The 27,702-nt window shown below is 31.7% G+C and overlaps 1 protein-coding gene across 3 annotated transcripts in view; it reads right to left on the bottom strand.

The window, feature by feature from the left end:
* Window positions 1-1,264: 1,264 nt before the first annotated feature.
* Window positions 1,265-27,702, bottom strand: part of LOC132717582 (neutral alpha-glucosidase AB-like) — a 45,051-nt gene continuing 18,613 nt past the window's right edge. For all 3 annotated transcript variants that reach the window (XM_060701091.1, XM_060701078.1, XM_060701086.1), the window contains exons 10-23: window positions 20,270-20,446; window positions 20,010-20,071; window positions 19,238-19,315; window positions 18,714-18,916; window positions 17,495-17,718; window positions 16,681-16,777; window positions 15,863-16,023; window positions 14,951-15,200; window positions 14,374-14,450; window positions 13,812-13,886; window positions 12,133-12,246; window positions 10,869-10,978; window positions 6,333-6,436; window positions 1,265-5,613 (exon numbers count right to left, since the gene is read on the bottom strand). In XM_060701091.1, coding sequence (XP_060557074.1) covers window positions 5,507-5,613; window positions 6,333-6,436; window positions 10,869-10,978; window positions 12,133-12,246; window positions 13,812-13,886; window positions 14,374-14,450; window positions 14,951-15,200; window positions 15,863-16,023; window positions 16,681-16,777; window positions 17,495-17,718; window positions 18,714-18,916; window positions 19,238-19,315; window positions 20,010-20,071; window positions 20,270-20,446 — 1,839 coding nt within the window. In that variant the 3' untranslated portion in view covers window positions 1,265-5,506. The remainder of the gene's footprint in view (window positions 5,614-6,332; window positions 6,437-10,868; window positions 10,979-12,132; window positions 12,247-13,811; window positions 13,887-14,373; window positions 14,451-14,950; window positions 15,201-15,862; window positions 16,024-16,680; window positions 16,778-17,494; window positions 17,719-18,713; window positions 18,917-19,237; window positions 19,316-20,009; window positions 20,072-20,269; window positions 20,447-27,702) is intronic.

The following is a 27,702-nucleotide window of genomic DNA, read 5'->3' as shown; positions in this document are numbered from 1 at the left end:
CCACCTATCACCAAGTCATAAAAAATGGCCTTCAGGAACCGTTTTTAGTCATGTAAGTTAATGGAATTATTTTTTCATCCCTGGGCCGTGATTTATGTAACACTTATTTAGGTGTCCACTAGACGATGTCACATGCACTGGTTCTGTCTCACTAAATGAAAGAAAGTGGCCCTGTGGAGTGAATCTATTTGATCCCAGTGTCATGAGCCATGTAACATTTACAAAAGCTCACACGACAGTGCTGCATAGCAAATATTCACCCTCTGAATCATTCAGTATTAAGACTTTTCTCAAATAAGTCCCTGTAATAACTGACCTCACAATGAGGAAACTATCATCGGAACATGGGTTTATGGAAAATTTGTAAATACCTCCCAGAAAATGTTACGTAACACATGTTAAATAAATGAGCTTTAATGTATAAGAGAAGTGTATATCTAAAACCAGGTTCAAATAGTGTTATTTTATTGGAGACTTTTTGTTTGTTTTATAGTAAAATTGAAAAAAAAAATCTAAGGAAAGGGTCAGATTAACATCAGCTCCTAAATAACGCTACGCATTAGGATCCGACGATCATCTTATCGTGATTTTTCAAACAGCCAATCTTAGATTTTGAAAGCGATGAAGTTTCATATATTTACCGCTGGAAACCCAATAGTGAGTAGGTAATTTTCATGATTTCGAAAACAAACATGGCGTTGTCCATATAGCCGGCAGGTAAACTGGCAATGCAATCGTGTTCATTAAAAATTGAGTTATTTCCAGTTTACTTGTTACAAATTTTACTTTAAACATTTTTTCTAAAACTTTTACTTCCACGGTCATCGAAATTTTGATATTTAGTCTATCGCCTGTTTGATTGCATGGCTAAAATAGCTTTTCCCGAAAATCCGAATCATAATGAAAGCGAAACATTTACGGTTGTTATCAGGTCTAAGTGTAAGAAAAAAGTAGTTCTGATCTTTAGTCAGATTGGTGGGTAATCTATAATGTACATCTTTATAATGTTCTAATACAGCAGGTAGCAATCACTGTGTATTCGTATAGAGCAATGAAGGTGGAGACAGAGGGGATTGCCATCATCAACATAAACTACTTTTAGTTTTCATCTGAGGACAGGAAAGCAATGTGTGTGTACAATATTGAATGGAACACATACAATTAATTACAGTACAATTCAAAAGGGATTATAAGTGCTGCCTGTCACTAAACACTAACAATACAAACATACAGTCAAATCATTATGAAAATAACAAACAGCAGATACTGATATGTTTCAATTTTTATTTTTCATTGAAAAAAAATCAATATCATAATTGTGTACAAATTCAATGTGCACGATTTACAACTTCACGTTCACTAAATGTTCACACATGTAATAGCATTCTAAAGACTTTTCATTTAACAGCTTTACACAAACAATACAATTAATGTTTTCTTTTAAACATGAAAAATATTTTGGTACATGATCTCATAGTTCAAGTATCTCTATGAACATTTCAATAAAATAATTACAACAACTCCAATATCTTTGTGGAAAGAAGCATTCTATCTTTAACTAAGTAGCTTGTTAACAATGTTAACATTGGATATAATATACAGCCTTTACATGTGACATACCTAATCAATTAGGAAAGAATATCTCTATGTATGCCTGCCTTTAGACAACTGCAATTATGTTTTTGGAATGATAATACTGGTGGGAATGAATGATTTAATTAGTTTATAAATTAAGACCATTTTAGACTTACCTACCACATAATATTGTCAATGCAACATTATCAGTTACTAATTGAAATGAATAATAACCCTTGATATGACCAATTATAAAATATTGCTTGACAATAAAATTTATTATGTCTGTCTTGAATTGTAAATAACAGAACAGAACAAAACTGTTCTGTTATGTAAATAACCTACATATCTACTTGTGTGAGACATTCGCTGTTTTCATTCATTATCTGCTACTCAAGTATTATAAGAGTAGTAATTATCAAACTGAAACTTCAAATATGGGATTATCACAAAACTCGTCTTATAACCATTCTCACAATGAAAACAATCAGATAAAACAATAACGTTCTGCAGGTCTGTAGCACTTTTTGATTATAAATGTACAATAATCTAGACAAAAGCAATGAAGACTATAATGAACTGGATTTCAATGATAAATATAGTTTCTATAGCAACTGTAAATACATAAACTACTCAGCCTGTATTGAAGGTATTATATAACATATTATCAAACAAACCCAATGATAAGATATTAGATCATCTGTTCATGTAATTTTATCCATACCTTGGTATTATACTAGGAAAACGAACTAGAGATATTAATTAAACAGTATGTGTGACTATTTACAGTTCTTAGAGAAGTTAAATTAGAACTGACCATTTTAAACATGTTAAATAGCATAAATAAGATTAAATGTATTAATAACTACATCAATATGTTAAGTATTGCATCATTAATTTTCTCAATATAATAACTATTTATAGAATATAACATTATAGACTGGTAGTCGAGAATATATGATTATGTACATAGTAACACTAAATTATAGCACTTTTAGCATGATCAACAATAATGATGTATATGTAAATTCCTGAAAAATATAACTATTATCTTTCAAAACAAGTCTGGCGGAAAAGAACCCACAAAAAATAACAATATGAAACATATGTCTTAGTAAAACAAAAATTGTTATGGTACTTATAAAAAGAAAAAAAAAATGTCCCTTAAAAGCTGTACAGGCTAATCCGTTACTATGGTAAAACCAAACTGGCTAACTGTAAAGAAAATGTTGTCTTGACTGTTATGAACTTTGTAAGTACATGTACCATGTTAATATCAACCAACCCAATGTCTAACACCATGCGTGTTCTTAAATAATAATTATATCTTGAAAAGACAAATATCTGAACACAGGTCATCATACTCTATTGGTCAAATATTTTGTGTGAATTAATATTAACAAAGACATAAAATTCTGGCTGCTAAATGAACTTAATGAACAAAAGATAGAGGTGGGAAGTCATTCAGTCTACATAAAAACACAGAATTTAATTGTTATTACTAAAGTAACTGTAGCAATGCTGTTCTACCCTGTCAGAGTTCAAACCTAACACCAAGATATAAAGTACAATACACGTAAAATATGACAAATAACTAAATCTAAATAATAAATGCAATAAATTCTACTGTAACATTAAAGTGTTATATGTGAACCTTTAATGAGAAATGAAAGATATTTAGTTACAGACATAAAGAACTTTCTCTGTAATTTTTTATGGTGTTTACTGATATCTGCCATCTTTGACCCCAAAAATAAATAAAAATAATCTTGACTGTTAATCATCTTTGGTGAAAAAATAATTTATGGTAAGCATACTACTAAAATAAAACAGACATCAACATGGAATATCAATCAGGTTAATGAATTTTAATGTGTTCCAATTCTGATGAGCGTACAGTAAAACAGATGAGCAGTTATAAACTTGAGGTCACATATGAGCCGTGTCACAACAAAACCAACGTAATGCGTTTGCGACCAGCATGGATCCAGACCAGCCTGCGCATCCACGCAGTCTGATCAGGATCCATGCTGTTTGCTATCATTTTCTCTATTTGTTATAGGTTTTATAAGCGAACAGCATGGATCCTGATCAGACTAGGCAGATGCGCAGGCTGGTCTGGATCCATGCTGGTCGCAAACGCACTAAGTTGGTTTTGTCGTGACGCGGCTCATATAAGTTTAGTCCCTCATTCATTCATGTACAAGTACAGTGTGAATTGTCAATGCGTTAAATGTTACATACCCCATCTACACTACTTTACGATCTTTATTCTTTCACTCAAAACGGAAGCAAATGATCAAAGACTTCATGACTAGATACCTGTACCTTACAAGAAAAAATATTCAACACAATCTGCTGACTGATTTTTTGGCTATATTCTACTTTACGAGTAATAGTTAAAGCTGGAAATGTTTTTCTCCACTTGGCATTTTAACATAAAACATTCTGTATATGATATCATACAATATAAAGCTGACAAGAGTTAATACCCCTTCCAGCAGGGCAATGTTGAACACATTCCAGATTTAATGTGTTCATTTGAAAAAGACTATATCACTCCTAGGCTACCAGTAGAAGCTAGCTTGCTCAAAAATGGAGTCTTCAGAATAGGTAAAATAGCTATATTTTAATATTATACATTTAAATTATTATCCTTCAATAAATCATTATCTTAGAAAAATACAATAAAACTGCGATGATAATGTCTTAGAAAACTACCTATTTATATTGAGTAAATCACATCTTTGTTTCACTAACATTTAATAAACTTACACTTTCTCAGTTTCCCAATCACATAAGCAAATTGTTTGTGTTATTTTCAAACTTCACAAGTTACGTTCAAGAATAAATATATTTCACTATATTTCATAATATGGTAATTTGAATTATTTTAACAGTTTCCAGATGAAAATCTCCATATATAGACTGCATAGGCGACATATTGACTTTACTTGATACAATAGTAATTATTTAAAGCCATTAAATTTATACAATAAATACATTCTGATTATAAACTATATATGTAATCTTGACACTTAGTGACCAAAAGTATATGATGTTAACAAAATATTAAAAAAAAGAAATCAAGGAAATTAATGTTTTTAGCCTCATACATTAATAAATGATTTAATACTATATTCCTAAAGATATTCAGCCACATGTTCTGGTTATCTAACAAGTACAAATAAACCCTGAACAAAAATACACAACATTGCTAAAGTGTAAATGCTTTAGCTGGAAATTATTTTATTATATTGCAGTTGACAATTCAGTAACACCATAAGAAAGAATGTTATAGAAGGGTGATGATAGAGTATCTGATCTTAGACTTGTATCAAAGTCTCTTATAATTTATTAAATTGGATCACACAATATAGTTCTCTTATATCAGATCAAACAAGCTCTATTCCACAGAATACAAATCAAAAATAAGATATTCTTATTCTAACCCTTCTGTATCAGAAAATAAATATCAAATTAAACTATATTTGACGCAAAATATTGCTATCCTTATATATCAGTTTGTATTCTCCAAAACAGTACATACTGCTACTTAATATCAAACCTAAAATGTGTTACAACATCAAAACCTCATTAAAATTTATTTATAATTCCATAACCTGTAAAAATGAAAACTATGATAAACAGTTCTTAGAAACCACATATGGTATCAACATTTCATGTTTGTACCTTTTATAATAAATGTGCAATTGTTAAACAAGAATAATATAAAAACCTACATGAGCAATTCAACCAACTCAAACCACATTTATACTTGCATCTTACCGTCACTAAATTAAACAAGGAAAATAAATCTAAATGTTACTCAAGAAAAGAAATGCAAGACAGAAACCTTTTATTAACTTATACTATCTTATGAAAATACATCTACACTCAACAATTATTACATTAAGATCACATTAAGCTATCACGTTAATTTAATACTAAAATCTGAGGCAATATTAACACCCGGCTTTCGTATAATCAGCTGTCCATATTGACTGTTATATTCCCATTGTAATGATGATTCCTCTCCTGAAATATACAATATCAAAAATGTAAATATAAATTTGGTCAATCCATGTTGAATAAACAAGACCATCTATATATATTTATTTACTTATATGAAGGATAAGGGCCAGGATGTGATAAAGGCCTGCTAAAGTCATTAAACAGACCCCGTCCCAACATGTGACAGCTTAAGCCAAAAGGACCTGACTGATTCATTATTTATTGAACATTTATTGGTGCATTTAACACATGTAATGATAGATGTATTAGTTTCAAATTAAAAAGAATTTTAAAATATATAAATTATTTTCTGTGTTTCAAGCTGATTTTTTTTCTTTTTCTTTCAATAAGTATGTTTTACATGAATTTTATGCTAAAGTGCACTCTCACTTTTCAGCACACTTGTTTCAATGATTTTTTCAGTGGTCTCATTACAATTACGCCATTTTGGTCCCAGGAGGCAACAAAGCCATAATCTATTACCTAACAATTATTAATTAAAATCATGAGCAATTATGTTACTTTTATAGTTACATGTGTATTGAAAATCATTTTATTTAGTCAAGTTTTTAGTTGCAACAATACAGTTCAGGATAATGAGGTGTTAAGGCGTATACGGTGATAAGCCTATGAGGTTCATGAGTACCTGTCAGATGAACCTTCATCACTTACAAAAATCAATACAGTTGAAGTTAACATTAAATTGAATATTTTATAAGGTCAATAATCAATATTTATCTTACCTTTAACTTTTAAAACAGCTTTTGTAGGCTCTGTTCGAAGACCAACCACAACAATTTTTTCAAGCCATTCTTTCGTTGTAAACTTTCCAAACTGATCTCCTGACCTGAAATAAAATAATGCAATCTTTAACTTATTTTACTTAATCTATGTTTTACTACCCTTTAAGGCCTATATTAATTTCTAAGACAACCATGATGTGACTTGTAAAAGAAGAGGACCTACATTAGAAACAAAAGCTGTACAGAGGTTAGCATGCACGATTGTTCTTTGTGTTTGATAATAAACTGGAGATTTCTTTATGTAGGAATCAACAAAGAGAAAGATTCAATGAAAAATAAATGACAAAGTTATAAGTTCTCAATAATGAGATTAATGACCAAGTTCACAGAGGGCCATATTTCATTTCAATATCCATGCCACAGTTCTGAATCCTTAGAAATGACCCTCAATTATCATTTCAATAGCATGAACAAAGTTTAAAGTGAATACCATCAGTTGTTTTGAACACTTAACATCAATCAGGAATTTTCTAAGTTCACAAAGGGCCAAAGACTATCAACTTCAATGTCATAGTTACAAGCCTTGGTTATTGACCTTAGATGATGATTCCACCTTTAAATACCTTCAATAATGTTCATATTGCATGCAAAACTTTTAACAGGATTTTTCTAAGTTCACAAAGGGGCATTATTTAGTTAAAGTCTATGCTGGAGTATAGAACTCCTATAATGATTTTAAAAACATTTGAGCTGCCCCATGACAAAACCAACATAGTACGTTTGCGACCAGCATGGATCCAGACCAGCCTGAGCATCCATGCTGTTCGCTTACAAACCCTATAGCAAGTAGAGAAAGTGAAAGGGAACAGCATGATCCTGATCAGACTGCGCGGATGCTGAACATAAAACACCAAGTATAATTCCAACACACAGGTGAGTAGTATCTGCCCAATTATTCTTAAAATACTCGAAGATAAAATTGAGATGGTGATGACATGACTGCTATCAATTTCTGTGAAGTAATTTTCCCAGTTTAGATTTTCATTGTCATGAATTAGAGAAATGTACAAGTATTTTTAACACCATTCTGACGTATTACATGTGAAGGTTAAATTCTAGGTGTTATTTCAAGTAGAATTTCAGACACAAACAGACACCAGATGAAAATTATTCAGAATCTATAACTATCCTGTTAGAATTATTATATAAGTTAGCTACTCAAAGAGTCAACAATCTGAAGTTTTTCCAATATGAATTCAAATCTTGTATAAATTGCCATAAAAATAGCAGGGATAGCCTCTTGTATTATATTTCGTATTTAATCAAGTACAATGTAGAGCAATTCTGAATAATATCAACTTTACATTAATTACGTGGAAAAGTATTGAAAAAACAGCTAGGTTTTTAAGCAACAACCTCCAGATTCAAAGAAAGTAATTCTCACATTGCAAGTAGCACTTAAAATCTATGACAATTACCAAAATAAGTGAAACATGCAAAAAAAGCTCTTGAAGTGTGAATATTTTTACTTTCCTTAAAATCTTAGAATATTTTTCACAAAGTTATTTTTCTTTAAATATTTTATCTCATCTGGAGGCATGCTGCTTAAAATAAGAAAAAAACATCGCAAAAACTCATAAGGAAATATATAAGAACACTGCCTTTATTTTTTTGAAATTTAAGTTTGTAAATTTAATCCCCCTCCCCCTCAAAAAACTGTTCCTCATATAAAACTATCTCTGAAATTTATCCCCCTCCCCCTCAAAAAACTGTTCCTCATATAAAACTATCTCTGAAATTATGCAGTTAATAAACTTAAAACTGTTCACTAAAATATTTATTTGCAATACTAAGTTTTAAACAATAATATGAAATTCATCACAAAATTAACAAATTTTTACTACAATCTTTTTTTTAATAGTGTAGTTTAAATGAAACCATTTCAGTCTTTTAGGAAAAATGGCAATTGTTGGATGAATACCACTTCAGCTAGTGCCTTTATACATGTATATTTCAACAAATGTATGTACTTATACTGTTATGACTATTATGTTTCTTTTCCTACACTAACATTAAGGTTATAAGGAAAATATATCGCTAAAAATGTTTTAAAAGCAGTACATGTAAGTTTGTATCATACATATATAGTTTTATCTCGGTATATGTACAGATATGTAAGTTAAGCATTTGTAAAACATGTATAAATTCAGCAGGTGCTGTGCCTTAATTAGATCTGATTTAGTTATAACATGAGCAATCTGACATTTTCAATTTTTGTCTCATACATCACATAGAAAAATTATCAACTTATTATTAATATACTGGTAGTAGAAATGTGGGTAATCTAAATTATTACTATAAACATATTTAATTTACATATACTGTTATATAAACTGGCAATTTCTGAATTTTGACAACCAGGTATATGGGCAATCAGTATAACATAGTTTTTTAACAGTCAAGTTAAAAAGTCAAATTAGTTAACAATTTCAATATAGAATATATCACAAATAATGAGACTGATTGGAAACTCAAATATTGTATTTCGTTGGGTTTTGTGCCAGTTTAACATTATTTTAGTAATAAAATAGCCTGAAGTTACTACAAGGGTATTCCTTGATTCTCTATCAGTACTAACATAATTATCTGCAAACAAGTGGCATGCTCAAGACTCAAACCTGCCAACTTGAAGTCAGCGGATAACATTTTCCCATATGAGCTATGTAAGCAGGCTTCATTGCCATATATATTATGATCCCAAACAAATGATCCATTAATTAACATTGCCTAGGATAAAATTTTGCCTTCTTTACCAAACCTTCTTCAGTAATTAAAAACAAATCCTTTCATGAGAACTAATTATTCAGATATGACAAAAATTGTTTATTATTTCAAAGAGTAAGAAATAGAGTAAATTTGTTTATTTCACAATTTAATTTATTGTCAAGTACTTTTATATTACAAAAATCTCAGTAGGATTTTAATAATTGTTCTTCTTTTCACCTTCACAAATAAATTATTCCCATATGAAACCAATATACAGGAGAAAAACCTTTGTAATTTATATTATACAATAAATCATGAATATAGAAACAATTAATCTTTTGTCCTCAGTATATATGTTATTTGAAATAAACAAGTTTTTTGTTTTTTATGTTTTAATTGTGTATCATCCTATTTTGTGACTTAAAAGTACACATGTATTACTCATATGTTATGAATAAATCAAATCAAAGTTTAATACAAAGATGTGTTGAGTTATTATTAAGGTTGTTACCACACTTAAAGCAGCATGCCTCCAGATTCATGCTAATTTTCATGAAAATTTTGAAAATGTATTTAAAAGTAAATTTCTGTGAAGTGAACAAAGAAGGTAATTTACACATTGCAAACACCACTTACAATCCACGTAAATTACCAAAAAGATGTCTAAATATACATAAATACCTGTTACTGCGTTAGTAACGCAGTAGAATTATTGTGATGAATATTGTAAAATCAGTCATTAATCGTACATAATTAATTTAATATTGAATCTCTTTATTTTTCTTAAGATCTTAAAAAAATTTTCTAAAGATTGAATTTCTTGAAATATTGCTCATCTGGAGGCATGCAGCTTGAAGTGAAATGTTATATATGTATATAATTATGCTTCTAAAACAATTATCAAACATCCAAGAATATGTAATGTATGTACTGCAAATATTTGTCCCCATTATATGTGATCATTAAAATACATGCTTTCATTTCTTATTGAAAAATCTGACTAAGGCTTTATAGAAAATAAATTTCTAATTACCTCATGAAATGTAAATTTGGTAATATCTTTACATATAATGCTTTTTCGAACTTACAATATTGATAAATCATCATTTGAGCATTATATTTATGATATAAAACCATAAAAAATTAAGTAACAGGATTTTTAACATCTGAAAAAAAATATTTCCATCACAGGAGTCATACTCCTACCTTCCAGTGTAAACACACAAATAAAGACAACATATTAGACCACTGAATTAAAGTACAAATTCAAAGTTATTAGAAGGATACTTAAATGTATTTAAAATTTGAATCCCATTGTGTGATTCAGACTTAATGCCTCATGCAGACAACACAAATTACCACATCACTGGCTACAAACATAATCAGACTACCCTTTAGATCACAGAATGAAAGAATCATTTCCCTGTTACAGCTGTCAGAGATTGTACTTAAAGTAATCAAGGTAAGTGTGCACTCATATCTGACACCATCTTACTTGTTTAACTCTCAAATCAGTTCTAAACTTCAGTGGTCTCTCAGCGTATTAATTCAGGCACAGGCAGGCATCTTATAGAATCACCCACCTGCAGTTAGTAAGCTGGATAGGTCCCTCCCAAAAAGGAATCATTTGTCCCTGTTGGGATTTGTACCCACAACTGCATGGATTATGTAATACAAAATCAGCCACAATAACCCATTATAAACAAAGGAAATTGGTTGAACAAATTTGTTATTCATGGGGATTAGGATATTGTAAAAGATTATACTTACTGGCTACGGAATTCATTTTGATCAAATGAGAAATCTCTTAGTAAATATTCTCCTTGTCTGTAGTTAAATGTGTGATAGTCATCTATATATAAACTACCCTTAGCTGCTCCCTGAAATAAAACAATATTATGTACTACTGTAGAACTGCACATTAATTTACATCTCCTAACATAATTCAGCCTTCTAGATTAATAAGACGCTGAAACTGAGTGTTACTCTTGATATGAAATGATGTATAGAAACAATCAAATTCATGACATTAAGAAATGATGACACTTTCATCCCTTAAGACTTTATGTAAGGGGCACATTTTGTAACAATTTTCTGTGTTGCTATGAAGATATAAAACTATGTTTTTGAAATAAAATAAATGCATTTTAGAACACCAGTCCTTAAGGGAATATGATCAAATTAATCAATGTACAAAAATGTCACTGTAGACACTGTCTGCCAATGACAAGGTAACAATGAGACATTACATGGTAACTAACAAGTTTATAGTTAAAGTACAGCTTACACCAATGTTACATCATTATATCATTTATTTTACTGTTTATATAAACATTTGACCACAATATTAAACTGTAACACCTGAGCATGCTTGTTATAATGAATGATGATGAAATATTCATTGTTTGCAAACAAACATAACTAATACACTTATTACACAGGAATTTTAAATCTTTTTAAAAACAAAATGTAATACCTCTAACCAATAGTAAATATTTATATTTTGAACATACAAAATGAAAAAAACAAACATTTCATATAACACATAAAACAGTTTTATAAATGTGATCTTCTGTAAAATCCAAAGCTGTTTAATGTAACACATTAATGCTTATAACATTCATTAATTGTTAATGAACATATGGCAACCAGAGTTCTGCATGGAATTAAATTCTTTGAACAATTGTTTAAGTTCACTTCCAAAGGAACATTCCTGTGAAGTTTGAATGAAATTGGCTGAGCCTTTTATGAGATGTCGTTTAAAGTAAATGTTTACGGACATACTTACGAAATGGTACTTATGTGACTTTTCCTTTGATCTTTTTAGCCATTTTTAGTCACACAAGGCTTAAAAAAAGTCACACAAGTGCAAACGGAATGAACAGGATCAAAGACAATTTACTGTTACCTGTTTTCCAAGTCACACAAGAACCTCTAGGTTTGTACGGACGCACAGATGCCAGACGGACAAAAAGCGATCACAAAAGCTCACCATGTCACTTTGTGACAGGTGAGCTAAAAAATAAATACTCACTTTTCTATCAAGACAAACTATTAGTGTAAATGGATCATGCACCATTAAAGAAGATGATCTTCGTATTCTTAATTTTCTAGGAACTATAGATCCTCCTCTCTGGAAAACTGGAATCTGAAAACACATGAACAAAACATAAAAGCAAACAACCAAATAATCCTGCAAAAAAACATACATGTAGGAGACAAGCTTTGATCATAATTTAGTTCAAAAGCTTGAAAAACTTACGTATTTTATGGAATATAACACTCGACTACATTCTAAACATTAACAATAATGAAGAGTCATCATTGAATTATCTATCAAGACATTGTTACCATAACAACTTTATATAAAATAATACATGACTTATGTACCCTGAAGAAGGCTGATTATCCGAAACATTGGTAAATAAATAATAGAAATATTTATTACATGTTTTGCAGTAGATTACTGAATTATAACGGTTAATTATATTCTGATAATTTCACAGTAATGATTACCAAATATAATTTCACAGTAGCCGAACTATATTTGACGTTTGTTTTTTGTTTTGTTTTGGGTTTTACGTCACATCGACACAGTATAGGTCATATCGCGACGTTCCAGCTTTACTGGTGGAGGAAGACCTCAGGTGCCCTTCCGTGCATTATTTCAGGCACGAACGGGCACCTGAGTAGAACCACCGACGTTCCGTAAGCTAGCTGGATAGCTTCCTCACATGAAAGAATCCAAAGTCCCTCTCGGGATTCGAACCCACAGCGGTGAGGGGCAAGTGGTTTGAAGTCAACGACCTAAACCACTCGGCCACAGACGCCCCTATATTTGACGTAAAAATAAAATATTTATCATTAATGAATGTTTTTTTCAGCGGAAATGTAGTCAATCATAATAACAAATGTACGTGATAACTGTAGTTCGTAAATATTTACGAACGTTGTGCTGAAAAACATCTAAAATCTAAAAATAATCATGGAATTATATTTTGCTTCAACATTGTGACGTCATTATTTGATGACGTCATGAAGATAAGAGCATGACGTTACGCGGCAAAAATCAGTAAAATGGTGTAAAAATCGTTAAAAAATCATGAAATAAACAGAAAATTCGTTTGTTTTACATGTAAGATCAAATAATATTTCACTCGTGAACCCCAGCTATTATATTTTCACTCGTGGCTACGCCACTCGTGGAAAATATTGCATCTGGTGTTCACTCGGTGAAATATTTTTAGATCTTACACTGAAACAAACAAATATCCTCTATTTAATATCTTTGATAGTCTTTTTACTAAGTAAGCAACTTTGTCAAAAATTCTCAGTAAAAGGAGTATAACTCCAATAATATAGCTTTCATAATAATGCCCATGTCTAACAACTGTGCCTTATTATGATAAGCATGTATTTAAAGTTTCATGTTGCTACCTTTGATAGATTTGGTATCATTTTACTGGATAGATTTTTTACCAAAAAAAATCTCTTATTAAAAAGGAGAATAACTTTAAGAATACTGCTTGCAGAATAATGCCCCTTGCCATACACTTGAAGCTTGTTATGAGGAAGTATTTCAAGTTTCATATTGATACCTAACAAAATTGTTCGAAAAATAGGCAACATTTAAGTTTTTAAAAGACATTTACAACAATGCAGTCACCATAATAGCTTGACTTATAGATGAGCTAACAAATGACAATTACATACCTTAGATAATGGAGCTTCAACATATGTGGTCTGTTTTCCAGGATAAGGTCTAAACGTCTCTACATCATACCATACCTATAATATTACACATTTACTCTTTATAAATAAGTAAACAAAATCAGGAAGCAAGTAATATGAACAATCAATCAATAAAGCCATACATTTGATGGAAGTCATATTACAACTGAAATAGAGAAACATTTTTGAAGAATAGTTCAATAGAATATTAACATAACTGCAAAAGTTCATACCAACAAACAACCATTTACTAAGAAAAGTTGGTCAGGCGATGCTTAGATATGCAAAACTTTCAGACATTGAAATTTATTCAAAGAATAGCCATATTTTCAAAACATTTCCCACTTTCCTATTGTGTACATGATGAAAAGAAGCATAACATACAACTGTAGATGCAGACAGTCTTGTATCTAAAATAGCTAGCAAGCTCATAAGTTTCTCATTTTTTTTCATTACAAGAATTTTGGAAACTTAATTTTTGTAAAACTTAAACCAATCCAATGAAACAACATTGTGTAGTAATATGTATGATGGTAGTACTCACCTGTCCCTCTCCTGGGAAGTATACCTGTGTACCTGTCTGACCAGCCTCAGTGATAGGTTTAACTAGCAAGGAACTACCTAATGAAGTAAAAGATACAGTATTTTATACATTCATATATTACTGGAAAATAAAACAACCAATTACTAAAACCATCAAATTATCATTTGGAAGAAAAATTCTTAGAAAAGAAATTATTCATAAGTTATCAAATTTGTTAGTCTGAATTTTTAAATGTAAATTCATAACAGAAATATAGGTTTGTAATAGGTAATATCATATGTCAATTACATGTATTATATCAAAATGACAATAAATTAACGTAAGTTTTCAGGAATAATTGTTAGGGAACCGCAAGTGGTGTAATGCATGTCTTTTAAAATTCAATGTTTCCAAGTTTCATATTGATACCTAAAACATTGTTCAAGTAATGGGCTACATGAAATTTTTTTATGACACCAACAATGACAATGATACTGCAGCGATCATTACAGCTCAACTTTTTCTTCTAAACAGACGAGCTAATAAATACATATTGAAATGTGAATAATAAGAAATGACATAAAACAAACATGAATACCTATTAAAAATTCATCATCCATACTAAATGTATCTTTATCTGTAGGATATTCTACCCAGAGTGGTCTCATTGGAGGAACACCTTTTGTTTCTCCATCATAGAAGAGTGTATACCAGAAGGGGAGGTAAGAATAACGCGCCCTGATTGCATTACGTATAATCTTCATATTTTCTTCTGGTTGCAGGTATGGTTCCCTTCTTTTAGTATCAATATGAGCATGAGCACGGAAATATGGCTGGAATGCTGCTGCCTGAAATACATATTAGGTGTGTAAATTATTATATAAAATTATCAATATTTTACCATATGCCTCTTTTAAAATATACAGATGATTAATGGACTCTATAAATTAATCACAACTATATAGAAATATCAATTACCTGTATATGAATATTACTCATAAAATAGTATTTAAAAGGATCGAGTATACTCTGAAAGCAACATGACTTTACACACGTGAAGCCTGCTTTATTTACTGTAACAAACTGAATAAAGTATTGAAGTAGTTTAAAGGGACTCCACTCACTGAGAGTTTTTGACGTGATGGGACTGGAAATATTTTTCTGAGATTTGTGTACCATTTGATGATGGTCTGGACTAATAACTTGTGTGCAAATTTTCAGATCATCCACTCCTCTCATTTTACCAGAGTAATCATTTTTATTGTGTAAAATTACCAAAAAAAAATGAAGCATTGCAATGCTTTTCTATCAAATTTGGCAGATATCACACAAAAAAATCAATCTTCAATTTAATACCGAGTATATTTCTTTAATAAAGTTTGTGAATTTTTCCATTTTATGTGCTTCATCCAATCTATGTAAGAATTTGAAATATTATGTTATTAGGCTGTCTGACCTCAGTGGAACTCCTTTAACAGATAATGTGTGTGATAAATGTTTCATAGTTTACCTGGTACCATCTTGTTAGAAGTTCTGTATCTGGATTTTTAAAGAAGCCACCAACATCAGCTCCAGATAATGTAATACCTGCCAGATTGAGGGATAGTAACATAGGGTTAGCTATCTTTAAATGTCCCCACTCTGCCATGTTATCTCCAGTCCATACAGCACCTGTAATATAATATCTCTTTAAAATTTTATGTATTAATTATTTATGTGAATGACTCAAGAGAAAAATTATACTCGAGACATGAAAGAACGTTTTTACTGATAATCATAGACAGTGCTTTAAACCCAATTGAAATATATATCATTGTAACACATGATTATTGGAGTGCACTGTCTATGTAGATATATCACTAATGTACTCTGTAGGAATCATAATCCCTAAAGCAAACTTCAGGTATTTTTATTTACAATCTCTTGAAATTATCAAAGTATCAGTAAAATGACTACATCATGTCGTTTTTAGAACTACATATTATATCAATAATAAAGTTTGGGCAGAACTCAATCTTGCAGTGTCCTGTTCAGGCCATCATGACATACACATAGCTCAAAACAATGAAAACACGAAATTACGCTGGTGAAAAGTGAAAACAATAAAACACAATGGTGAAAAGTTGAAGGTTTGATGATGAAAAGTCATAAGTTGGTGAAAAGTCGTAATAACAAAACCACAATTGTATCAACTTATTTCATTATTTTGACCATCCATAAACAGAACCATACTGAGCCTGCAATATTTTCAATTTGTGCAGTGTTGGACACTCTTTAGGGCTTCCATTTTATCTATTCTTTTATATGTAATGTTTTATAGAACCTTACCAAACCTCTGTGATCCAGCAAAGAAAGCTCTGGTGAGTACAAATGGCCTCTCCTTGTTATCACTCCTCAATAACTGACCTTCAGCTGTAGCTTGTTGCTGTAATATATGATGTAATATCTTAGTTTAGGGCTGACACAGTGGTAAAAGGGAGATAACTGTCCCAAAATAAAATATATAGAGGATATTGAATGAGTGTAAGTTCAATACTGAATTTATTGCCAAGTTGAATAAAATTATATTATGCGAACCTTTGGCGAGCATAATATTATTTTATTCAACTTGTGCAATAAATTCAGTAATGAACTTACACGAATTTAATATTCTATTTATCACATACCCAAAATAAAGACCTTTTAAAGTGAAATAAGAGTCATCTTTCATTGACGCGCCTATAGTTTAAGGCTAACATTTAGCGCGTCATTACACTATGTTTTTATAACTCTAATGACGTCACAATATGTGCACGGCCGTGCAATACCATATTTACGGAGTCGCAAAATCGGCACGGGTGTGTGATAAATCTTTTTCTCTGATCTAATAATGAAACATCAAATTAAAAACTTCTGTCATTCTTTTTTGAACATTTAAAATAGGATACATTAGAAAAATGACATTATCATTTGTCATACATAAGAATGGTTGTTAAGGTTAAAATAAGTATGTTTAATGATTTATAGGGCAAGAGAAGCAAAAATTGTAATGTTCACTAAATAGATCTTTCAATAACTGGAAAATAGTTGCAGAACTTTGACATATGGGTTGTTAAAGATATAAGAAAAAATGCCACAATATGTACACTGATAATAAACTTACCACATAAAAACCATACATATTGTGTAAATCTCTATTTTCTATGCCTTCATGATGTAAAACGTCTTTATGGAATGTTATTTCTGGTCCATTAAATACCGACGGTTCATTCATATCATTCCAGGTGAACAGGTCCGGTGTACTACCTTGATAATCCTCATAATGAAACTTACTCGCCCACCATTTCCTTACTTCAGGGTTAGAAAAGTCAGGCCAACTAGATGATCCTATAATAGCAAAATAAAAACAAACTGTATGAAATTTTCTGTTCATCTGTAAAGGTTAAACATCAATGATTGTTTTAGTTTTTACTTAATGAGACATGCGTGTACCTGTAATACAAGAGGATTAAGGCAAAACAATACCATAAGAAATCTCAAATTTTAACTTTAATATCAAAACACTGAAGTAGTGTCAAAATACAACAACACAGATTACACAATAGTCTGTCATTCTGGTAGAAAAAAAAATTCTTAAAAATAAACATAATATTGTATTTTATATATCTTATACTGGTTGGGGACCACCAAAACCGGACAACCACCAAACCCGGACGGCCCCTAAAATGCTTAATTTAGTATTTTCTTTGTTCAGTGGTTGTCAGTCACTTTTTTATCAACAATAAGTGCATGTTTCTTTTAAAATTAAGTGAATAAATTTATTTCAACCTCCTTAAATGGTAATATTTTAATGTCTATTTCAAGAATGTTGACGTTGAAATTCGGGGGTCAAGAAAGCAATGCCTGACCTCATATACCAGCTATAATAATTTGCAGAGTGAATAATAGAATATCCAAAACTTCAGCATTTGTTGCCGACATATTGTATATCATGTTACAAATCAAAAATCAAAACACCCAAGCTTTTATCTGAATTAAATCACATCATGTACATATCTGTCCGGACACATGGTACTGTAGTGTAGACAATTTAGGTAATTTTGATACCCTCCTTGTCGAGCCTCAGATATAAATGTCAATAAAATCAGAAATAAACAAACTAGTTTGTTAGTTAGGAGAAGAACCTAGCTGAACTATGTAAAATTTTTTGGTCTCTAGGTAAAAAATTATGAAATCTGTACGGAAAAATGTTCCAAAAGTGTCCGGTTGATGGTCTCCGACCAGTATAGTTTGTATAAAAGTAAGAGCAAAAGCAACATCCTGTGATTAATCAACATCGTCACTTATAAAACATGTAACTTATAGAGAGTATATAGAGTTACCTGGCCAGCACCATCCATCATAGTCATTGCCATCTTTATTCTTCACCATGTAACCTTTATCTCTTGCCTCCCTGTATTCCTGGTAATTATCATCACGTTTAAGATGAGGATCTACAATTGTCACCATCTTACGTCCCTTTGATGCCACATTATTTATCATCTCCTCTGGCTTAGAAAACTTATCATTGTCCCAGGTAAAATATCTGTAATAAGTCAATTATGTCAAAACCTACAAAACGTTATAACTTTTTAAGGTTTTCTTAATCTTGAACATTAATATGACACATGGACTTCACTAACAAAACAGGGTACACTGTGACACAGGAAGATAGTGTATTCTGAAATAAAGTCAAGTATATTCTTGTTTAAAAGTGCCTTTTAAAACAAATGAATTGAAGATAGTTAGTACAGGTACACAGGAAGCACCAAGTGTAGTCTGAAATAAAGTCAAGTATATTTTAGTTTAAAAGTGCCTTTTTAAACCAATGTATTGATAGTAACTGTAATTTTAGAATCTAACTTACTTTTTGCCGTCTGTATGTTCAATATCCAACCAAATGACGTCATATGGTATATCATACTGATCTAACATGGCATCCACACTGAAAAAATCATTAAAGGAATTGATGATAGGAAAGAAAATACAATATAGGATAGTTTCTATTGTGGGAAGAAAATTGAACTACTGATCTTGTGAATAATATATATAGAGTAGTTACATATAAGCTTGTTGATTAAATACAGAATCATATCATTGTCTTTGTTTTGTATGGTTTCACGTTGCACCAACACAGTAGAGGTCATAAAGTGACTTTCTAGTTTTACTGGTGGAGAAAGATCTCAGGTGCCACATTAAGTATTATTTCAGGCCAGAGCTGGCATCTGAGTAGAACCACTAACCTTCCATAAGTGTGCTAAATATTTTCATCATATGAAAGAATCGTAGGTCCATGACATAATCATAATATTGAGATACTGTGACTTATCACTTCATGTATAGCAAATGTCACAAACACTTTTTCTTCACATTAAACAAAATTGTGCTTCTTTATATAAGTATGGGATTACTCTTACCCCAAAGATTATTTTTCATACCTGTACTATATTTTTGAGAAATTTTGAAAGTCATCTCTTTCAGTAAACCTACGAGTATTATATATAAATGAAATAGACATGTATCCTATATACCAGATCTACTTCAATTTACAAACAATATAAGCATTCACTTTATGCCAATTCTATAAAAAGCAAATGTGACATAAGCTTAAGAACAGACTAACAACAAAGTAAACTTACTTTTTGACATCATCTTGATCATTATAATTCCATCTACATTGATGATAGGATACTGCAAACAACTGAAAATATCATACAAAATTCTGTGTAAATACAAGAAAACTGGGAATACATTCCAAATAAAACATTTGGAATTATGCATGAAAATCTGAAAGAATATTACTGCTGCACTGTAAGCATTTTTCTTTGTACTGGTGTTTAATTATAAAGATATCATGACATTATAGATCAAAGTTTTATAACTGTTTTAAAATCATTACCGGTGGGAGATTAGTTGTTCCTGTCAGTTGTGCGTACTGGTAGAAGACATCGTGAGCGGAGGGTCCCAGCATGACAAACACATCTATGACACCACTCTCCGAGATCCAGCGTGTATCTGTCTGTGGTATCTCATTACTTCCTCCCTTCACTATATCAGCTATCTTTGAGAAAAAATTCTGAAATTTACAAAGAAAAATGTCTTAGATACAAAACTTTTATGACTGAATGATCTTGCTTATGCATATCTACATTGTGTTTTAAGCAGAATGTCATATATCTTACACTTCTATTGTCACAAGCAACAGTTCATCATGTAATGAGGTAATGGTACAAATAAGCAACATATACTAATCAAGAGAACACTTTCCTGTATCATAGCACTACATTAAACCAGCTCTGACTCAAGACTTGTGATATTTAATCTTTGCTAACCTGCCAATCAACACTTGTTAAGGACAACATAATTATATATGCAGCAGCTGTTCTTTTAATACATGTTTTCTCTTTGATAAGATGGATCAAGTAAACCTTTATAAGGCAACAAAAATAAAAACAAGAGCACTGCTAGGCGGAGCATTATATGCCCGAAAGTGTTTTTTTTTTATATTAAGGATGTAGCATTTGTAAGACATTACATAAATTAAATAAAGTATTACCTCCTTCCAATAGCAATCCTCGTATAAAGTTTGAATATTGTGGGCCAAATAGAAATTAAGTTATGCTCCGGAAACTGTTTTCAGTTTTAAAGTAATAGTGACCTTGACCTTTGACCCTGTGACCCCAAATCAATAGGGGTATTCTACCCAATATGAACAATCATCCTATGAAGTTTGAATATTGTGGGCCAAATAGACCTTAAGTTATGCTCCGGAAACTGTTTTCAGTTTTAAGGTAAAAGTGACCTTGCCCTGATCTTGTGACCCCAAAATCAATAGAGGTCTTCCACCTAATATGGACGATCATCCTATGAAGTTTGAATATTGTGGGCCATACGAAACTTAAGTTATGCTGCAGAAACTGTTTTCAGTTTTAAGGTGATAGCGACCTTGACCTTTGACCTTGCAACCCCAAAATCAATAGGGGTCTTCTACCCTATATGGGCAATCATCCTATGAAGTTTGAATGTTGTGGGCCAAATGGAACTTATGCTCCGGAAACCAAATTGCTAACGGACGGACGGACAGATAGACAGACAGACGGACGGACGCCACGGGGTGTAACATAATATGCCCGAAATTCTTTCGGGCATATAAAAAATAATGATATTTTCTGTTCATATTATGTTTTCTTTTCATATGATGCTAAAATATCACCTCACATTATAATGTTACAAGTTTATTCTTATCAGTTGAGATAATTTACATCAGAAAAATCAACTGCAATTTGTAACAAGCCTTATCATGTCATATATGCAACTCATTCATAAAGAATGAAAATGTTATCGGGACTCAGCAGTGTAGATTGGATATTTAATACCAGTTAAGAGTTGAGCACCTAGGCTGTAGAGGCATGTACACACAAAATGGTTTTCTAGCAGGAAAACAAGAACTGTCGGAGGACAGTAACGCTCGACTATTCGAAAATTTGTCACAAGGGTGATTCATTGAGTATCTTAGATAATCACAGAGAACAAGTGTGTGAAGTTTCAATCCATTACACACAAAACCTTAACCAAGAATTTCTCATTTTAAAAAGGGGCATAATTATGTAAACAAGAGGGCCATGATGGCCCTGAGGTCGCTCACCTGTATATAGGCCCCAAACCCCCCCCCCCCCCCAACGTTGCAGGGCCAATTTAACCCAAGGGCTTTTATTTGCACAAACTTGGTAGACACCCATAAGAAGATGTTTCATGCTAAACATCTAAGCTCTAGCTCATTGGGCTTTTTAAAAGAAGATTTTTTAAATTTTTTACTATACACATATAGTTAAAAACAATGACACCCCTGGGGTTGGGCCAGTTTTGACCCCAGGGCTTTTATTTGAACAAACTTTGTAGACACTTACTAGAAGATGTTTCATGCTTAATATCTAAACTCTAGCTATTTGGGTTTTTTCAAAGAAGATTTTAAGTTTTTGCTATACACATATAAAGAAAATCAATGACCCCCGGGGCAGGGCCAATTTTGACCCCAGGTCTTTTATTTGAACAAACTTTGTAGACACTCACTAAAAGATGTTTCATGCTTAATATCTTAACTCTAGCTATTTGGGTTTTTTCAAAGAAGATTTTTTAAGTTTTTGCTATACACATATAAGGAAAATCAATGACCCCCGGGGCGGTGCCAATTTTGACCCCAGGGCTTTTATTTGAACAAACTTGGTAGACACCTATTAGAACATGTTTGATGCTAAATATCTTAGCCATAGCTCTTTGAGTTCTTTAAAAGAAGATTTTTTAAGTTTTTACTATATGCATATAGGGAAAATCAATGACCCCCCGGGGCGGGGCCAATTTTGACCCCAGGGCTTTTATTTGAACAAACTTGGTAGACACTTATTAGAACATGTTTCATGCTAAATATCTTAGCTGTAACTCTTTTGGTTCTTTAAAAGAAGATTTTTTAAGTTTTTACTATATGCATATAGGGACAATCAATGTTCCCCTGGGGCAGGGCCAATTTTCACCCCAGGGCTTTTATTTGAACAAACTTGGTAGACACCTATTAGAACATGTTTGATGCTCAATATCTTAGCCATAGCTCTTTGAGTTCTTTAAAAGAAGATTTTTTAAGTTTTTACTATATGCATAAAGGGAAAATCAATGACCCCCCGGGGCGGGGCCAATTTTGACCCATGGGCTTTTATTTGAACAAACTTGGTAGACACCCATTAGAACATGTTTCATGCTAAACATCTAAGCTCTAGCCCTTTGAGTTCTTTAAAAGAAGATTTTTTAAGTTTTTACTATATGCATATAGGGAAAATCAATGACCCTCCAAGGCGGGGCCAATTTTGACCCCAGGGCTTTTATTTGAACAAACTTGGTAGACACTCACTAGAAGATGTTTCATGCCAAATATCTAAGCTCTAGCTCTTATGGTATTTTAAAAGAAGATATTTAAAGTTTTTTCTTTCGGTTGCCATGGCAACCAGAGTTCTGCATGGAATTAAATTCTTTGAACAATTTTTAAAGGTGACCACCAAAGGAACATTCCTGTGAAGTTTGGATGAAATTGGCTTAGTGGTTTATGAGGAGATGTCATTTAAAGTAAAAGTTTACGGACGGACGACGGACGGACGACGGACGGACGCCGGACGAAAAGCGATCACAAAAGCTCACCCTGTCACTTTGTGACAGGTGAGCTAAAAAGCAAATCAGATTTATGGGACTTGTGCTAATCATCTTAGATAATCACAGAGAACAAGTGTGTGAAGTTTCAATCCATTCCCTTCAGTAGTTATGGAGATACCAGCTTACACACAAAACCTTAACCAAGAATTTCTAAGTCTAAAAAGGGGCATAATTATGTAAAAAAGCAAATCAGATTTATGGGACTTGTGCTAATCATCTTAGATAATCACAGAGAACAAGTGTGTGAAGTTTCAATTCATTCCCTTCAGTAGTTATGGAGATACCAGCTTACAAGCAAAAACTTAACCAAGAATTTCTAAGTCCAAAAAGGGGCATAATTATGTAAAAAAGCAAATTAGAGTTATGGGACTTGTGCCAATCATCTTAGATAATCACAGAGAACAAGTGTGTGAAGTTTCAATTCATTCCCTTCAGTAGTTATGGAGATACCAGCTTACAAGCAAAAACTTAACCAAGAATTTCTAAGTCCAAAAAGGGGCATAATTATGTAAAAAAGCAAATTAGAGTTATGGGACTTGTGCCAATCATCTTAGATAATCACAGAGAACAAGTGTGTGAAGTTTCAATTCATTCCCTTCAGTAGTTATGGAGATACCATTTTACATACAAAAACTTAACCACAGGGACGCCGGCGGCGACAAATGGGTGACTGCATAAAAATGATAAATTATTATTTTAAGAAATTTACAATTACTGCAATACTACAGAACTGATTCACTTTCAAACAAATTTAATAAAATCAGAAAAGCAGACTTGAATATGAGCTAGTCATATCTCCACCCAGTATTTTATGAAAATGATTTTTCAAAACAAATTAACAGTAATTAATAAGCAAATATTCAGAATTTCAATATGACTAATATTCAAGACTCGAATGAAGGAAAGTATATGATTTGTTTTATTGCCTACTTAACATTAATTAAAGGTAAATGTACATTATATTGTGATATACCAATTTTAATATGTCATTTTAAATTACAAGAAAAGACCATATGAAGCAAAGCATAATGAATAAAAGTCACTTTCAATTTCAAAATTTTTAAAAATCACAACAAAACCACTGCAGCCCTTCAAGTATAAAGCATTTACAAAAATCAACCCATGCCTGAAACTTCCTTAGATTTATTTACTATTTAAAGTACATAGTTACATGTTATTGACTTTAATTTATGAACATGCATAGGGTTGAAGAACCTCTAAGCAGGATTTAAAGCATGACAGATATGATAAAAATATTGCTCCTTCAGGAACTTTCCTACATTAAGAACCATCAAATTAATATGAAATAATGACAATAACTCTTATAGACACAAATGGTGATAATAGATAACTTTGCTTTATTAAATATTACCAAGTTTATAATGATTTAAATCTAAAGGGACTCCACTGAGGTTTTCTAACATGAATGGACTGGTAATATTTTAAGATTAATATTCCATTTGATCAATAACTTGTGTGCAAAACTTCAGATCATTCACTCACTCAGTTTTTCCAGAATGACTATTTTTATTTCAAGAAATGACTCAAAATTGAAGAGCTTTGCAATACTTTTCACTCAAATCAAGCTAAGGATAACACAAAAATATGATTTCTAATTTCTTTCTTAGTACATGTGTATTTCTACACTATCTATTGAATATGAGCCGTGTTACAACAAAACCAACATAATGGGTTTGCGACCAGCATGGATCCAGACCAGCCTGCGCATCCGTGCAGTCAGATCAGGATCCATGCTGTTCGCTTACCAACTCTATTACAACTCTGTAGGTCAAACAGGTAACTCCCTAAGAGAGCAATTTTACGGACATATAGCGGACATTAAATCAATTAATTATGTTAAGCCGGTTTCCTGCCATTTCAATAGTGCGGGACATAACGTAAATTACATTGACGTCAGAATAATACAGCACACGGAACGTAATCAAAACATACGCTTACGAACTGAAGAAGCGTGGATTAAACGATTACAAACAAAAACGCCATTTGGACTCAATTTAATATAATGGCAGCAGAATTTACAGCAAGAAAACTAGATGATTATACTAAACATGAACTCGATCAACTCAACTTTATTGAAGCTCGTCCAATTCATCACCTATGTGAAATATGCGGCCAGGCAACATACAATAGATGGCAGAAACAAAGACACAAGAAAACACACAAGGATACCATTACCAAATACGAATGCTCATGGTGTAAAAAACTATATGCCAGAAAAGACAATCTTATAACACATTCCCGTAAAATACATGGATTTGAAGAACTTGCATTTAATACAACTGAAATACAACGACAAAACAAACTGGATACAATCAAACAACAGAATGGCAACACTAACATGAAAATTCTTCTAGAAAAACCCAAATTTAGAATCGTCATTAACAAAACTGGCACACCAAACATTAGGAAAAAAAACTTAGGAACAACACATAGTCATAAGAACGAGAACATCACCGCTAAACAGAATCCAGAAACAATGGTCTTCAACATACAAACCCTATATCACCAATACCGACAAGCCCTAGCACAAGCTCTGAAACCATCTGTCAGGATGAGAACCTTTGTTTTAACTCGGACAATGAACTTATAATCAATGTAAATAGAATATATGGACTTCTCACTAACAATTAAGAACTCTATAAATAATACAGACCAGCATTTAAATAATTAATTGGCATATTGCCAATATTGACTCTATTTTTAGTAACAATTGATCTATATTTAGTAACATACGTCATATAACGTAGCCGTTTTTTTACCACCTTAAGAGACAAAATTTTTATTAAAATTGTCCTGATGAAGGTCGTATAGACCGAAACTAGTAGACACAAATAAAATATTGTAAACTTGCTCTGGTGTTGACGTGTATTACTCGTTAATTTATATTTCCTTGGTTGAACTCTATTACAAGTAGAAAAACTGATAGCGAACAGCATGGATCCTGATCAGACTGCGCGGATCCATGCTAGTCGCAAACCCATTATGTTGGTTTTGTCGTGACACGGCTCATATCATTCTATTTTATGTTCCCAAGCTGATCTATGTAAGAAGTTCAAATTTTGCGTTTTGGACCTCGGTGGAGTTCCTTTAAATTGGTTAGTTATTTTAGGTTTAACATTTGTTCCTTTTTTCTGTATGAAACTAAAACATTTATTTAAAACAATCTCAATCTACATGGGCACATTGCTGATACAGCAACTTCTTCTGTATTTACCTTAAACTGATGTATTAAGACTTGGTGGTAATGTAATTATAACCCTTAAACAAATACTTGTATAGTTACAACATCAAACCCACCAACACATTCTCCCATAACATCAAACATTTTTAAAACAAGCACTTAACCCTCACTTAACTACCTAACCTAGTTAACAATTCTTACTGAATGATGCATGAAGAGGCATTAACTGACCAAACTGGTATAAAAAACTAAACAAACTGAATCAAAAATAATCACAGATAACTGTTTTTAAACTAATATCTCAAACCCTCAAATAAACGATGTAAGAGACAAATAAATAAAATTTTGATTCAATTATATTGATTTTCATTCAATTCCCTCCCATTCCTTAACAACAACCACTGAGATCCATTCTTAAGATAAACATTCAGATGATTTTTATTTGTCTCTGTTTATTGTAAAAGTGTAACAAAAATTCAACACCTTATCATCATCTGTCTGCAAATATCAATATATTTGATAAATATATACAATGTATAGTATGATAATAAATATTTAACTATCAATGTTAAGAACTAGAAATGTGTCATCATGCCACGGATGCCCCCGCATGCAGCCAAAATTTCAGATGTTATAATATTTAGTTCCAAATTTGTTTGCACAAATTATTGTTTCATTTTAAGTTCAAAGCCCTTTAAACTTTTCAGTGTTAACACAAACCATTTTCATACAATATTCAAGGCACTGAAATTATTCAGTCTTAACCTTTTGAAAATAGCATATTTCATATTTGTAGCCAAAATAATGGCTATACATACATTTCCACAAAAGTATGAGTGCTGAAACAAAAAGTTCAAAAAATTTCCAATATTCAAGAAAGATAAGGTTGTCCAAAATCATTAAACCATGACCAAATTCAAACTTAAACTGCTTAT

This window comes from Ruditapes philippinarum, unplaced genomic scaffold (genome assembly GCF_026571515.1).
Source record: "Ruditapes philippinarum isolate M1 unplaced genomic scaffold, ASM2657151v2 ctg695_1_1_1_1, whole genome shotgun sequence".
NCBI lineage: Eukaryota > Metazoa > Mollusca > Bivalvia > Venerida > Veneridae > Ruditapes > Ruditapes philippinarum.
Note: the sequence above shows the minus strand (reverse complement) of the source record. Positions and strands in the feature narration are given on the sequence as shown.